General features: G+C 39.8%; 1 protein-coding gene across 1 annotated transcript in view; it reads left to right on the top strand.

Moving 5' to 3' along the window:
• The first annotated feature begins 4,801 nt into the window (after nucleotides 1–4,801).
• The window catches only part of thsd7ba (thrombospondin, type I, domain containing 7Ba), a 144,206-nt gene continuing 132,441 nt past the window's right edge, over nucleotides 4,802–16,566 (top strand). The window contains exons 1-2 of the mRNA XM_034134432.1: nucleotides 4,802–4,957; nucleotides 16,280–16,456. Of these exons, the coding sequence (XP_033990323.1) occupies nucleotides 16,297–16,456 (160 nt within the window). The 5' untranslated portion in view covers nucleotides 4,802–4,957; nucleotides 16,280–16,296. The remainder of the gene's footprint in view (nucleotides 4,958–16,279; nucleotides 16,457–16,566) is intronic.

The following is a 16,566-nucleotide window of genomic DNA, read 5'->3' as shown; positions in this document are numbered from 1 at the left end:
GAATTGTAAGCAAAATGCATCTAATCATTTGACAGATGGTGATGTGTGGGAGATGGTAAAGTTCAACATCCACCCACATCAGCAAAATATTTTCAAAATGACAAAAACAATGCAAATGATCATACCCATCTCCAAAAGTAACTTTTTTTGTCTAAAAGCCTGATAACAAAACAATTTAAAAAAAAAAGTTTCCCAGGCCTTTTTCACATTTTAACTTCAACAAACTAAAAACAAGCCGCAGTTATATAAAATGTGAAGACTAGAAAAGAATGAGTGGCAAAGACAGTTGGCGTAGTTTGTCTGCTCTTTATGGAAATAAAGGACTAGTTGATTCTAACAGTATTTCATAGGAAGTGACACAACACAGTGGGTTCCCTGGCTGCTTAAACATAAATCCCTGTAAGCTCTCTTTTTCATTTTGGCACTCATTTTAGCGTGTCTCCTTTCTTTTAATCTTCCTCTTAATCTTTTGGTTTTATGAATGGATGCAACGACCACCTACGGTATCATAGTATGTAGTATGAGATATTGCCAATGCTGGGCAATATTCATATGCTGTAACAACTTGCAGTTGTCTCTAACCTTTTAAACTTGCAGTTGTCTCTTACCTATTAAATTTGCAGAATTAAAAAAAGAAAAGTCTTGCAACCACAATGTGCAGTGAGCTGTTGGAAAACTGGCCAGCTAGACACACCACAGAGGATACATGAACTCTCTTGAATGGATATTAAAGAAATCCATGCCTGTGATGTTAAGCAAAGTGTCTGTAGTTGTGTCAAGAGGGCTTTTGGCTGTGGGACTGGAGGATAGAGCCAACCTGGTGATGTAACCGGCTCCGGAAGCAAGGTGAGAAGACTCAGGCAGGTCGAGGGCGGAGACATAGATTGGCAGACACTTCTGTCTTTGGACTTCACTTGTTAACTCTGCTTCACTGTCCCACAGTGACATTTTGATATGGAACAGTAAGTTAACCTAACATTGGCACACCTTGCTAACACTATTGTAGCCTAATACAATAGTGCTAGAATGAATCATTTCTTTATGGAGGTTCCACTAGACTTCAATGATCCCTTAGGGAATATTAAACTTTTTTTCCAACTGTTAAACTGACAGTGTGGGGCTAGTATCTTTACAACCTTGTGAGTCTGGGTGTATGTCAGCATGGAAAAACATGGTCCGGGAAAACACCTGCTGTCGTGGGAACTACTCCTGAGGACATTTTTAGCCCTTTGTCAGGTGTTTATGTTCTTCAACAAGATTGCCGGTTTCCTATTTTTAGCCTTATTTGATGTTGCTGTGATTGCAAGGGGGTCTCTAGTTTATATTATCGTGGTTGTTGCAATCGTATATTACAACATAAGAAACTACAACCTCTCATATTTTTTTAATATTAACTAAACATCTCTCCAAAACAGTTAAGCTGACTTAAACCTTCCTTAGTATGATTCAAAGACTGCTTTGTTTTAGCTACTGTATGTGCACCTGGAATAAACTGGCAACCGAGTTTAAAACCTAATGATATCCATTACTGAAATTAACTTATTCTAATTGAGAGGATATTGTTAGACTAAGAATCAACATGCTGAAGTCGCTGTGACAGCTTCGCTTCAAGCTAATTGCTCATGACAGTATGCTAACATGCATGGAGCGACAATGTTAAAATGGTGAGCAGGAATAATATTTGCTGTGTTCAAGATCTTAACCTGTTAAGCCCGAGAGACCCCGGTACCGGGGCACTGCCGCAACATCTTGCAGGAAACAGTGTATGAGGGCATGTTCATTTAATAAACTATGAATGTTTTATATCCATGTAACGGGAAGAAACTCATCTAACTGACCTTTTTAATTTTTTTTTCCAAAAAAAACCCACAATGCTAACACTCACAATAACTCCCTTATTACTTATCCTAGATGCACAGCCAACCACTCGTTTTGGGTGTCCTGGAGACACAGAATCGTTTGGTGCCCACCTCCTCAACACTCAGTGATAAACATTTGCGACGCTATAAACGAAAGCGTACATCATAACATGTGGAGCTAGGTAGCTAGAAACGCTAACATGGCTTACCTTGGTCAAAACTGGTCTTCAATGGCATTAAAACGATACAAAAACGATGCTGCAGTTAATCCATAGATTAATCCAATGTGTCTGTGTCCTCTTTGAAATGATTTCTGATAATCCATAAGCAATAAAACTGCTTTTTCGTTTCCAAATGTCAGAGGGAGAGATCGGTCCACTCTGCTGCACATTTACATGCGCGCAGCCCCCACCTTTTCTCTTCACAACGTGTGTGTGTGGGGGACTCCCCCTTCGATTCTATTGGCTCTAACGGTCAGAAAGAGGTGTCAACCATCCAAATCGAGCAAGGGGGGGCCAGAGATATGGAAAAAAAAACATTTTCACCCAAATCACCTCAGAGGTGGGGTGGTTTTGGCTAAACCTCTCTAAAAAGGTCAAATGTCACTTGTTTTGCATCAATCTTGATACAGGGTACTTATTATATGTTGTACTTTGGATTCCTAAAGCTTTTAGTCTACTAACCCATCATCCAAGGGTAGTTTTCACTATCTGTAAAAAATAATTTTTGGACGGACACTATAATTTACAGTTTTTTACTATGTAAAATCTGAATTTTCTTTAAAATAAAAAACATCTATATTGATTCTGACTTTTCTACATCCAACGCACAGGTTTATCATTACTTTGAGAAAAAAGATTATTAATTTAACCCTTTTAGAAGGGAAGATATGGTCATTTGTTCTGGGAATGTCATTTTCGAGCCTGAGACCTGAAAAACAGGCTCAGGGCTTAACAGGTTAAAGGTCCCCTATTTTACTGTTTTTCATCAATATATTATAGGTCTCAAACATATACAAAATATTTCTCTGAAGTGTTTGGCTCGAAATACCAAACAGATCGTGCATTGCAGCATCCCATAAACCCCTCTGTTTCAGCCCTGTTCCAAAAGTGCTGATTCTGTGTCTTTTACTTTAGATGAAAATAAGGAGCCACTCCCCACGCCCCTCTGAGAGATATTTGGTTACAAAGAACACAATGGTGCTCTAGGAGGAGATTCAGGTGATAAGGTGGGGGGGTGTTACCTTGGTTGGTTATTGGCTAATGGTTACACAAGCCAAAAAAACATTATGACATCATAAAGTGGCCAAAATCTGATCAGCTCATTTTCAGACAGGTTTTTATATAAATGGATCAGGACAAAAAGAGAGCGTATATTTTTTCCTGAAACTTTAAGAATTTCTTAACGTAGAGGGAATGTATATTTATGTACAAAAGACATGAAAAAGTGGATTTTGCATAATAGGTGACCTTTAATATTGTGCTTGCATGCTAACATTGCTAGTCAGCACAAACATAAAGTACTTCTGAGGCTGATAGGAATATTTGAGTTTGGCGATAGCACTTAAGGAAGATATTGACAAAGTTATCAATTCATCCTGAGGGGACCATTCATGTTTTTACCAATAGTTTTTTGCAATGTTTCAGTTTGTACTTAATTCTTGGACAGACTTGGAGACAGACTCTGTCTCACCTTATGTCAACAGAAACCTATTCTCTGTTCAATTTGTTCTGATTTCTTAGACAGTTTTACAGTTTTTCTTCGTATACCACTGCAAGATGCAGAAAGCCTTAAGAGGTGAGATAATAGTAAATGGAAGCACACCCATTTGAACTGTAATACAAGTCTAAAGTTGAGATTAAATAAAGTTTAAATGAATTGCTTGTACCTACTTGAAACTGCATGTTAGACATTGATTTTGTTTCATCCACCAGGAGCTCCTTTCTTCCATCCCATTTGTTGGCTATTATTTAGTTAGTAGCCAACCAGGGTAGGAGAAGTGCATCTACGGAGACAAGCTCATTTGAGCCACATTGCAATGGCAAGGCAAGGCACTTAAAAGCCTTGGGAAATAAGGTCTGGGTCACTGGGATCTGGGGTTTTCAGGAGCGTGGCCAGGAAGGTCAATAAGGGGGAGAAGCTTAGAGGTGGGGCCATTGGGGAAGGGGTTGGGGGCGGATTGGAGACAAGGGCAGGAGGTGTTAATAGAATCAGAGTTTCCTGTGGATGAGCTCTGAGAACGTGTTTGGCTGCAAGGTTGACATGTAATCATTGGATGTCATAGGAGAGTAAAAACCCAAGCTGCTGCTCTTGGACTGCACTCTTGTCTTTGATATTACTGTCGAAATATGATACAGGCAGTGACAAATCATGGCCATAAACCTTCCAGTTATAATGTAAGATTCTCAAACAGCAACCACACTTTGTTCTAAAAAAATGCACAAATGATGCAGCCCTTCCCCCAGCAATAACATCAAGTCTAAACTTGGGAAACATAATCATCCTTATTTACATGTGCAGACACTTTCTCTGAGATAAATAGTCTAATGAATGAGACCGAACGGATGAAAGCATTGTAAATCATTCATATCTTTCTTTGCAGTTTGTAGGCTTCTGCAAAGCACGATAGCCATCACCAATGCTTCATGTGAAAGAAATACAATCTTGAGAATGTCATTGTATGAAGTGTCACATTTGACTCGCTGTGGTATAAGATGTTTATATCAATGTGTCTTTGTTCTTTTCTCTTTGTCTTCCTTTTACTCAGACCTTGTAGCCCAGGCTGACTCTTGTGCCAACCCTGGTGGGAACATCAGTGGGTGGGTACTTGACAGAGGCAGCGCCAGGGAGTTAATTCCACTCTGTGCTGCTGGAGGTGTGACACAGTCCCAGCCCTCTGTACATTGATTCACACAGGATTAAGCCACTGCATGATGCTTCAGGCGGAAGGCCTGGCACAGCTGATTTACTGTCAGACTTAACGTCTTTGGAGGCCTCCTCTGCCCTGCTCCTGTCTTCTGTGGAAGGACTTGGATAAAGCATCTGCCACTGCACCAAGCAGATCACCTAAAGTGATGACTAGCAGTCAACTGGCTAAGGTAAGGCAAATCATGATTAGTCAAATACTTTGTATTTAAGTGTGCTTGCAGTTTAGATGTATAATTTGATGCTATTTGATAATTTCTGGGTTCTATTCTTGGGATAATCTACATTATGTTGTCATATCTGTCCCAACAAGTGTTCATTTTCAATGGTAACTGACCAAAATATTAGTTTACAGCCCTCTTTGTCACTACTGATTCACTTAATAAAGGCACTGGTTGCCCAAAAATCTTAAAAAATAAATGTTTTCATCAATGGCCTGCATGCAGGTGTGGAATCATAAAGTCTTCAGGCTTATGATTTCTAAAACAGTATCCCCCACCACCCAAAATATGTCTACTTATTTCTAGATGTAATCCACTGAAATTTAGACAAAAAGGAGTAAAATCCCAAAACATACAAATCTAGTCAGGCAGCACGCTGACATTTTTTAAATAAGCAAATTAAACTTCATATCAGGTGCTGTGAATATATTTTGAACATTACTCTCAGACGGCTTCTGCTGCTTATCTGGAGCAGGGAGTCAGTTCTACGATAAATGTTAACGGTCAACCATCTAAATCTTCCTCTAGACATTTGCAAGAGAAATATCAGTGATGTTAGATGACTTTTGGCATCTCCTCTCAAGCTAAAGCCAGACAATGAACATGATTTTAGTGTACAGGTGAGTGAATCCAATCCTGAATGATTTACTGCAGTGGGGGGGGGGCAGGTAGCTGCGGTAATGCTCGGTGAGCAGGAATGACAGAGAGACAGCAGTTCTGTTCAAACAGCCAGAGTTTGGAAATTATTACTGGGTTTACTGAGGAGAGTCAGTCTGCTGTATAACAGACCAGAGTCACATGGACACGGTGTGTATGGACGACACACACGCTTTTGTCACCAAATGGTGATAGACAGGGCACATAATCATGGCATCAGTACACAACAAAGATGAAAACAGCCTCAAAATGCTTACAATAAAGAAAATGCAACACGTGTTAGATGGAAATTCTAAAATAAAAAGTCTTGTGAAATTACATTTAACCTTATCTTCAGACACAACATTTATATTGGACAAATCTGAAAAACCCTCGATGAAATTTAATAAGAATGTTTGTTATTCTTCAAGTCTTTTTCTTCTAACAATCTCAAATATTGCTGTTATGTTAAATACATGTCAAGTTATGTTAAAGGTCCCATGACATGGCCATTTCTACTGATCGTAATTCCATTGTTGAGGTCTACTAGAATAGATTTACATTGTTCAATTTGCCAAACTCACATTGGTTTCTCATACAGCATCTCTGTATAGTATGTGTATTCACTCTCTGTCCTAAACGGCTTGTTGGAGCTCCTGCCCCCCCCCCCCCCCTCCCCCCCTGTGAGCCCAGTGTGCTCTGATTGGTCAGCTCGCCCACTCTGTTCTGATGAGTCCACCACCGTTACAGCGGAACATCAGTGATTATGTGTTACAATGGCGTTAGCAACCAGAAAATGACACTAGTAATGACAAACAGATGAGAATGCTGCGTGGGGTCTGGGTGCCGTGTTGGCGGGACGTTGCGAGGCTCGCTGCTGCGAGGAGCGGCAGTGTGAGCTGGCTTACTGGTGTGGTTTCCTGGTTGCTGCGTGGGGTCGGCGAGACAGCGAGACACAGCGAAACCCAACCCGAAACCAGCCCAAGCACACACACACACCCGCAGCTTGGCTGTGAGTCTGTGGGTGTTTCTCAATCGCGAGTAAAGCTGCTGCAGAGCCACTATTTCAAGCATACTACGTCATCGAGTGCCGCCGAAGTGCTGTTCCAATCTCCAGCATACTTGGAAATCTACCGAGCCCGGCGTACTCCGTTTGGAGAAATATCGAGGCTGCACATGAGTAGACTCCGCGGTCTTAAAATCCCCACAATGCTTTGCGCACGGACCCAATTTCCAAAATCTGTGGCGGAAGATGTAAGGCGGGGCCTCTCATATGACGCACACCTGCACACTTGCTAGCCTGTTCCACTCTTTGTTTTCCAAATGTCAGGAAGTATTCTTGACTTGCTTCTGAAGCAAGATGCTCGGCAGACATGTGCTACCAAGCAAGCGTACTCGCGATTGAGAAAAACTCTGTATGTGTGCTCACACACAGACTCACAGCCTCGCCGCATCCCGCCGTCTCAGGCTGAGAAATCCGCGGAGCTGCAGCTGAGAAAAGATTGAGTGTGTATGTGTGTGTGTGAGGCAGCCGTTACGTTAAGTTCGCGGATTGGTCCATTTGGACCAATCCGCGGACTTAACGTAACGGCTCCGCAGACGTAACGTCACGGATCCGCGGATTGGTCCTACGAGGCGTTTTGGGGCTGCACAGACAGGTCTTTAGTGTGTTAGAGTTTTACTCGCTACAGGGTGTACTTTGAGGGGTTTTGACTCTGCAGACCGTTTACATGCAGAAAAAGCTACACAACACACAAGGGGACGGGTAATAACCGGAAAAGCATGTCATGGGACCTTTAAGCGTTAGGCAGCTGTAAAGAATCGTGGTTACATAAACAAAAAGACTTTCATTTGAATTTTTCAATGAATTGTCGACTATGATGGGCTAAAAAACTCCAATGCTTCTGGCTATGTAAAGGGAATACTACTTCCTGCTTTGGCACTGATCATTGGCATTGTATGTAAATTGTGAGATGCTGACGTAATTCCTAGTATACTGAGCTGATCTGTCTATGCATGCATGTTTTCAATACCTCCTTATTCATCCGTGCCTATTTGTTGTACAGTCATGATGAAAAGTCCAAAGAGGCTAAACCTTTTTGGAAATACACAGTATGTCTCAGAGCTTACATCATCTGTTCAGGCCAAGCAAATATGGAAGTCTTCTTTTTGTTGCAGTTCTGATTAGAATAGAAACTGTGCCAGTATAAAGTAATACATTGGAGTTGGACAGTAACATTGGTCCTGCGGTGGAAGATCTTTGCAGCTGTACCCACAAGCCTGTGATACAATGAATACAAAAAGCTGTGTTGTGCATCGCATTTCTGATTGTTTCAATGTTGTCATGGTCATTCTGCCAATGGAAACATCTGCAAAAATCTTTGGGTGAGAATGAATTTCTGTTTTAGATATTGCCAAAGCCAATCAAAAACAATTACATGCACCACAACATGGAGAAAACACTTGCAGCTGCGTTAACCTGAATACTGGATGCAGTACAGAAGGAAGAGCACAGGGATATGGGCATGAATGTATACTATCATGTGAAGAGAGAATGAGCTGGTTGGCTACATAATGATGTTGAAATCCAGGGAAGAGGTTGGCAACTCTGGAATAGATGTGTAGTGGGATCAAATTCCTTTGTTTCCACTCCAGACAGAACTGGTGTGTTTGGCTTGTTTTTAGAGAGGCGGGAGGATGGTGATTGTTCAGAGCCTCGGCACACCAAATTAGCTTTTGACATTCATTTGGAAAGATTTGATCAAACATTAATTATGGTGACCACCTGTGAAAGAGAAGGCCTGCTCATCTGTTCCCTCATGGTAGCTGCAGGGTCCTCGCTCTCCGAATCCAGCATGTGAGAAACAAGGACCACCGGAGACAGAGAAGCAGATTGCATTCCATCAGATCACGGAGTATGTAATAGGATGCACAGCAGCATCTGAGCCACATTGCTGTTTGCCAGGGTTTATGTGACCACTGAGAGCCTGGCATGATTCCTTTGACCCAGATATTTAGCCGCTTTAAAGCTTTTTCTTTTTAAAGATTTTTCAGGATAGCCTGCATTCCCCTTTTTCTGAGAGGCACGGATTGGATGAGTCCGAGCTTGAGCTGTATGAATACAATAGCCCGTAATTCTTTAAACTGACAGGCTTGGAGAAACAGCAACAGGTCCTCTGACAAACCATATCTAACACTGGGGTAATCTCAAATGTCTGTCTTTCAAGAAACAATGCTGGGATGCCTTGGGGTTAGGCTTGTTTCCATAGCTTGTTTTTGTTCCAGACCATGTTTTCCAATCAGTTGTGACATGTTCTTTCAGCCTGTTGAGATCGCTTCTTGTCCCATGAATAGTCAAATTAGACTGGCTGGAGGGAGGATGTAATCTGGGTGCAGTCAGGTATGGCTTCCAGAGCGGTGCAGCCGGAGAGGTTGGCTAGTAATCAGAAAGCAGAGGTGTCTAATTGGCATATGGCTGCCCGGGTGCCAGAATACTCTGCTCACTCATCCAAACAGAATGAATTCCTGGCATCTCTACATGTCAGACAAAGCCAGCTTGAATAAAACAAAACAATAAAAGTGCGAACCTTTTATTCAAAGTGGATGAGTTCTTTAAATCAGAAAGAACAATAAACCCTTCTTTGAGTTGTAAGAATTCAAATGGTGGCCCCACATGGGCTTGTTTGTTTGAAACTCATGCTGCAGATTGATTGTAAGGACATTAGAAACAAAAGCTGTATGTTGAGTTGCCAAACCCCCGAATTTGAGCTTAAAAGCCCCTCTTAGACACCGAGAGCAAAACACTTTAAAATATAGAATAACACATCAAACTCGGAAGAGAATTGGACAGTCCATCAACACCCAGCATCTGGTATCTCACTTCTGGGCACCATGCCATCTCCACCCTGCAATTCTTTCTCATTAAACACATTTCACCCCTACCAAAATTCAGCTATAGCAGAAAAGGCTAAATCTAATTTTCCTTAATGAAATCAAGCAAACAAATAATCAAGCCCCCAGCGCTTCCACAGGCACACCATGTGTAAATAATCTTTAATCTCAAATGCCCGCCTCTCAGTAGTTAATCTAGCATCAAATACTCTCTATGATACTAAGTTATTGAGGCGAAATGTAAAACCCACCGTGTTGTGATGAACTGCAAAGTTAAAGCAAGGATATGCAATTTATTTCAGAAGCCTTTATGTTATATTGTTGAAATTCTATTTTCCAGCAATCAATAAATCAAATGCTCTGTTGCAGGCTTGTAATAAGCCTATCCAATTATTTCATTCTGCTCTCATGAAATGAATGGATGGCCTACCTGCCTGTGTACCTGTGTGTGTTCACATCAAATCAATAGCATTGCTGGCACTAACAATACCTTTTTACAGTTTTACTATTTCTGTAAATACAACAAGGAAATCAGCTCAGTTTTTAAGACATTGATCCTAACTCTTACATTTCAACATTGTTATTTATTTAAAAATATTTAGCTATTTATATAAGGCACATCAATTAAAACCACCCGTGATTAAAACCTCCAGCCTGTCAGTCTGTTACCAGGGCAAAGTGAGATCGCTGCCGTGTGTTTTGTTTGTCGTCCCGGTCATTTTTGTATTCAAATCAAATCTAATCAAGTTTTATTTATATAGCACATTTTTAAACGATTTTTGGTCGAGCCAAAGTGCTGTACATATAATAAAAATACCCTACAGTAAAGACACTTTACAGCAAATACAACCAACCCGGTATCACGGCAAGACGTGAACATGTGACGATCTACCATGCTGGGAGACGTGAATATGTCACGGTTTCGTCCCTTCAAACGTGACAGTTACACGGTATTGTTAACATGGCCCAACCAGTGGAGAAATACCCGGAAGTGCCTAGCAAATGGTCTACCGCGCCTATTGGTCGGTTTTTATTGTCAAAATTAGATGTTTTTAATTTATTTTTTAATCATCACACTTGATTTCGCCGATTTTCTTGTTGCCCTAGCTGGTCGACACCTCTTTTAGCAGAAACAAAGGCTACATTAATGTATTAAATCGATGTTAATCCATGTGTGTGGAGGTGAGGGTGTGGAATTAACGGACGTGACGTTGTGTGATTGCGTTGCCAGGCAACGCAATTTACAAACTCTTCAACTACAACCCTAATTATATTTTAAAACATTTTAGAAGACCTCACGAAATACTTTAATGTAAATTCAAATGTAAATGTGAAGGGGTGTGTGTAATGTGGTGATTGACATTATTCACCCACGGATCTATGGGTTGGGGTATTGTTCCGCACGGACATTTTAGTTAAACGGACTTACTGTTGATGTGAAATCCGAATAAAAATACGTTATACACCATAACGGTGCACAGCTGATATAAAAGGACTTGTCGTTTTTAAAGATATTACTGATTTTCTTTGAATATAAGAATGTAAATACTGAGTTGAGAGAATAGTCAGGGGACTTGGGTGATGGGAGACACATCTATGGATTCAGAATTTCAATAGCTTACTGTTAAATGACGGATATACCTTTCTGTCTGTGATGTTTTACAAATCAGATATTATAAGTAAAACATGTGAAATAATATAGCAATATCCTGTACAATTATGTGAAAACATGAATAAAACTACACATCTTCAGATGTTATACATACACAAGTGTCCTACACTAATAATACAAAGTTATTATGGCTGTGTGTACCTTGTGTGCACCGCCTAGTGGTTAAAGCACGTTATTGAATTAGTTGTGTATATGATATGTCAATGATCCTTAGAAAATCTTGAAATCTTGAAAGGGATATGCAAAATAGCCATTATATACAGTCTTTAATTAACTATTAGTAGAGAATAACGAGTAATGAATATACTTTATAGGGATCTGCAGATAAATGTTTAGTCTTCTCAAGCAGCAACTATCAAATATCTCTCCTGATTGTTGGCACTTGACAATCACCTTTCCCTGAATTTTACTCAGGTGTAACTAAAGCCTGATTTAAGGGTTGTTTATATTTCACATCATTAATCAGAATCTGCAAAGTAACTAAAATAAATGTAGTGGAGTAAAAATACCAGGTTAACCTCTGAATTGTAGTGGAGTAGAATTGCTGTTTTGTTTAGTAATGGATATTGAATATGGAATAAAGGTTTTGACAAGACCTGGTGTAACAATAATCAAAAAGGACATTAAAAGAGCTCCAGATGTCAATGATCTAAACAAAACAGCACACCTGAAATGTATTACATACTTTATTAAGGGCAGTGAATTAGTTTTTTCTGTATGTTTTTCAAATCAGTGTTATACAGTAAGTGTCATAGACAGTGTTACATTGCTATTATTATCCTTAAAATATATATAAAACAAAACCATTTATGATCTTTTTTTTTGGGTGGTTTACTAATGACAGTTAATTCTGTTTCTGCTATTGATGGTTTCATTTTTGTGAAAAATAATAAAATAATAAAATTCAATAACGTGCTTTAACCACTAGATGTGCCTTTCTATCAGCTGTGCACCGTTATGGTGTAAATACAGCCTATCTACCAATTGGATCAAATATAAAAGTCAGCCGAATTAGTATTGATACTGCAAGGAGACGTATTGTGTGAAAAGAAATGTAAGATGTTGTTTAATTGCTGATATATTTATGATCCACGTCACGTTTTCAGTTTTGGCGGCAGTGCTTCCTGTTTGTCCAGAAGTCTTCTCATCAGGGCTCTATAAATACAGAACTACGGCAGATATGTCATATTTAATGCAGCCAAACCGTGTATTACAATGCCGTTATGTGATGACCTCCAAAGAGAAAAGCAAGCAAATTCGGAATAAAGTATTATTTTATTTTCTTTAAATGTTTTCGGATTTCACATCAACAGGAGTCCGGTTAACTAAAATGTCCGTGCGGAACAATACCCCCAACCCATAGATCCGTGGGTGAATAATGTCAATCACCACATTACACACATTCCTTCACATTTACATTTTAATTTACATTAAAGTATTTCGTGAGGCTGTCTAAAATGTTTTTAAATATAATTAGGGTTGTAGTTGAAGAGTTTGTAAATTGCGTTGCCTGGCAACGCAATTGCACAACGTCACGTCCGTTAATTCCACATCCTCACCTCCACACACATGGATTAACATCGATTTAATACATTAATGTAGCCTTTGTTTCTGCTAAAAGAGGTGTCGACCAGCTAGGGAAACAAGAAAATCGGCGAAATCAAGTGTGATGATTAAAAAATAAATTAAAAACATCTCATTTTGACAATAAAAACCGACCAATAGGCGCGGTAGACCATTTGCTAGGCACTTCCGGGTATTTCTCCACTGGTTGGGCCATGTTAACAATACCGTGTAACTGTCACGTTTGAAGGGACGAAACCGTGACATATTCACGTCTCCCAGCATGGTAGATCGTCACATGTTCACGTCTTGCCGTGATACCGGGTTGAATACAACAGCACAGTTTGTGCAGAATATCAGTATGAGAAAACGACTCCCTCTGTCCTTAGATTCCTACGTATGCAGCTTCAATGTGTGAATAGTGTAACTGCACTTGTGACCCCGTTTGGATCGACAACTCACTGTGGCTCATACTCTCTCAATGAGAAGTGCTCACAAAATGTGCCATAAATTGATTTAACGTTAAACAAGTTTTGATCAGGACCCTTAAAGGTCCCCTATACTATTTTTCAAGAATATATAATACAGGGATGCAAACTTGTCACCTTTCGGCGAAATTTGCCGTTTTGAATCCAAAATAGGTCGTTTGTGTGATTCATGTAGATCTGCAATAAAAATATTTTTGGGGTATGGGGGGGGTCTGGGACCCGGAGTAATCTGCGGCCGCGAGCTGTTATGTGCCATCATGACACGCATGGTGTTCTTTTTTTATATATATTATAATGCAGCGCGAGCTGTGTGCTCGAGTCTTCCTGCCTGTCGGCTCTGCTCATGGATGTATAATAAGGCTCTGCTGCTCCGCGATGATGGTCTACATTACCTACGGGTGCGTTCGTTAATATTAACTGTGCGGTCCGGAGTCACTGTGGCACTGACTGGACCGCTGGTGAACAGCTGTTAGAACGGGCCGTTCAGGTGTTCAGAGCAGAGCTCCCTGTCGGAGCGGCAGAGCGTGATGTGCACTGAAAAGTTTTTCTGTCGCAATATTATCGTTGAACTAGCTAACTAGCATACATTGTCACTATCTGCTAACGTTAGCTTTAGCCTTCGTTTTCTAATAGTTTTTTTCATAGGCTATAAACGGAGGTGGTATAAGTATAGATCTTGTACTTGAGTAAAAGTAGAAGCACTCAGATCTTGTACTTGATTAAAAGTAGAAGTACTCAGATATTGTACTAGAGTAAAAGTAGAAGTACTCAGATCTTGTACTTGAGTAAAAGTAGAAGTACTCAGATCTTGTACTTGAGTAAAAGTAGAAGTACTCAGGTTTGAGTAAAAGTAGAAGTACCAGAGTGTAGGAACAATCCTGCAATCAAAATGTTCCTCAAATAAAAGTACAAAAGTATTATCATCAAAATATAGTTAAAGTAGCGACAGTAAAAGTAGAAGTACTCAGATCTTGTACTTGAGTAAAAGTAGAAGTACTCAGGTCTTGTACTTGAGTAAAAGTAGAAGTACCAGAGTGTAGGAATACTCTGTTACAGTAAAAGTACTGCATTCAAACTGTTCCTCAAGTAAAAGTATAAAAGTATTATCATTAAAATATAGTTAAAGTAGCGACAGTAAAAGTAGTAATTGTCAGAATAATATATATGATATGTTTTATAATGATTGATCATGAAAGTGTTCTCAAAGCTGGTAAAGGTGCAGCTAGTTTGAATGACTTTGTATACTGCAGGGTAGCTTGTGGATTTACTCCAGGTGGAACTCAAGTCTGATTTAACACTTGATTATATTTCACATCATTCATCCACATCTGTAAAGTACCTAAAGGTATTAAATACATGTAGTGGAGTCAAAGTACACCATTTACCTCTGAACTGTAGAGGAGAAGAAGAACAAAGTAGCAAAACATTGAAATACTTAAATAAAGTACAAGTATCTCAAAATTGTACCCAAGTATAGTACTTGAGTTTATGAACTTAGTTACTTTACACCACTGGCTATTCAGATAGAAAGACTAAGCCTTGCACAGAGGCATGAAAATACATTTTCAAAATGCTCAACAGTCCTGCCAAAATTATAAACTGACTGCTACACAATTAAAATAAATGATTTTATATATTTCTATTAGATGTGACTCTTTGGCGTTTCTGTTATTAACACTGCTGCTTTAGTTGTCACCTTTTTCATACCTGATGAGTTTGCATCCCTGATAATAGGTCTCAGATATATACAAAATATGTCTCTGAAGTGTTTGGCTCAAAATACCAAACAGATCATGCATTGTAGCATCCCATAAACCCCTCAGTTTCAGCTCTGTTTCAAAAGTGCTGATGCTGTGTCCTTAGCTTTAAATGCTAATGAGCTGCTGCTGGCCACGCCCCTCTGAGAGATGATTGGTTTAAAAATACACAATGGTGATCTAGGAGGAGATTCAGGTGATAAGGTGGGCGTGGGTTACCTTGGTTGGTTATTGGCTAATGGTTGCACAACCCAAAAAACATTGTGACATCATAAACTGGCCAAAATCTGATCAGCTCATTTTCAGAAAGGTTTTTATATAAATGGATCAGGACAAGAAGTGAGCGAATCTTTTATCCTGAAACGTTCAGAATCTCTTTACACAGAGGGGACACATGTTGATGTGTAAAATACATGAAAAAGATTTTGCGTAATAGGTGACCTTTAATAATACATCGTTGCTATCTAACCCAATTAATGTAGTGGTTTTCTTCTTCTTTTCTTCTTCAAAAGTTGCCTAGCACAGCATTAAAGAAATATGGAATTAAAACAACAAACAGTTTATATTGTCCTAGTGCACTCAATATCAATACGCTTTTTGTGCTTTTTGGAATACTGCTACAGTGACGCAGCTGCATTTGTTTTGAGAAAATGAATCACAGATGTCATGAACATCCTTACATGCATCTCTCAAAGTTTCAGGTGTTACAGATTTAATTCCATATTCATTAACTTGGCTGTTGGTGCAACACAATTAGAGGCCTCGTGAATCCAGGACTAATCCGTAACACTTGTAGGACATGAATCACAGTAGCAGAAGATAGGAATAAATTAGCTGCAATAAAAAGGGACTAATACCCCGTATTACTTCAAGCTTAAAGTCTCCCCTTCCTTCAATACATGCGACCACTTCTACCTTGGGAGGCTGATATTCTCAAGCCTCTCTGACTAATTATTTCTGGTCTATGTGGGATGAGAAGCAGACATGGTATCACACTCATATTATGGATTACAAAAAAGAAAGAAGAAGACCACTATGATTCATGTGCAAGAGAGTATTTTTCACTTTGGAAGGTGAAAGTGAAAGTCATGTTTCTGGGCTGCAGGTTTCAGTGGGACATTTTCTTCACTGCAGCCTGTCTGACACTTTCTCCACTTCCCACATTTTTACAGAGCTTACCCACAGTCTATTCCTCTGGCTCCTGCGGCCCATGTGTCTCTCCATTTTTAGGAGTGACTTACTGATGAATTTCATGTTCTTCCCACAGGAGTAAGAGAGGAAGCAATGGGCTGGACTATGACTCTAAAAGATGACTTTGGGGTCATTTCCTGGACACGGCGAGCTGGGAACTGCCTCGGCTTCCTTCTCCTCTTCTCCCTCGTTTCCATTTCAGTCCAGTCAGACATTGTGTTTCCTAAGGACCGTCATTTCTCATGGAAAGCAGGTAAAATGTCTAATTCTTCTTCTTCTTCTTTGTGTAAATCCACCCCCCCCCCCCCCTTTGGAATAGTCCAATACAAACATCCAGGTATTTCATCACTGAAGCAATATCAT

The sequence above is a fragment of the Trematomus bernacchii genome, unplaced genomic scaffold (assembly GCF_902827165.1).
Source record: "Trematomus bernacchii unplaced genomic scaffold, fTreBer1.1, whole genome shotgun sequence".
In the NCBI taxonomy this organism is placed as follows: Eukaryota; Metazoa; Chordata; class Actinopteri; order Perciformes; family Nototheniidae; genus Trematomus; species Trematomus bernacchii.
Note: the sequence above shows the minus strand (reverse complement) of the source record. Positions and strands in the feature narration are given on the sequence as shown.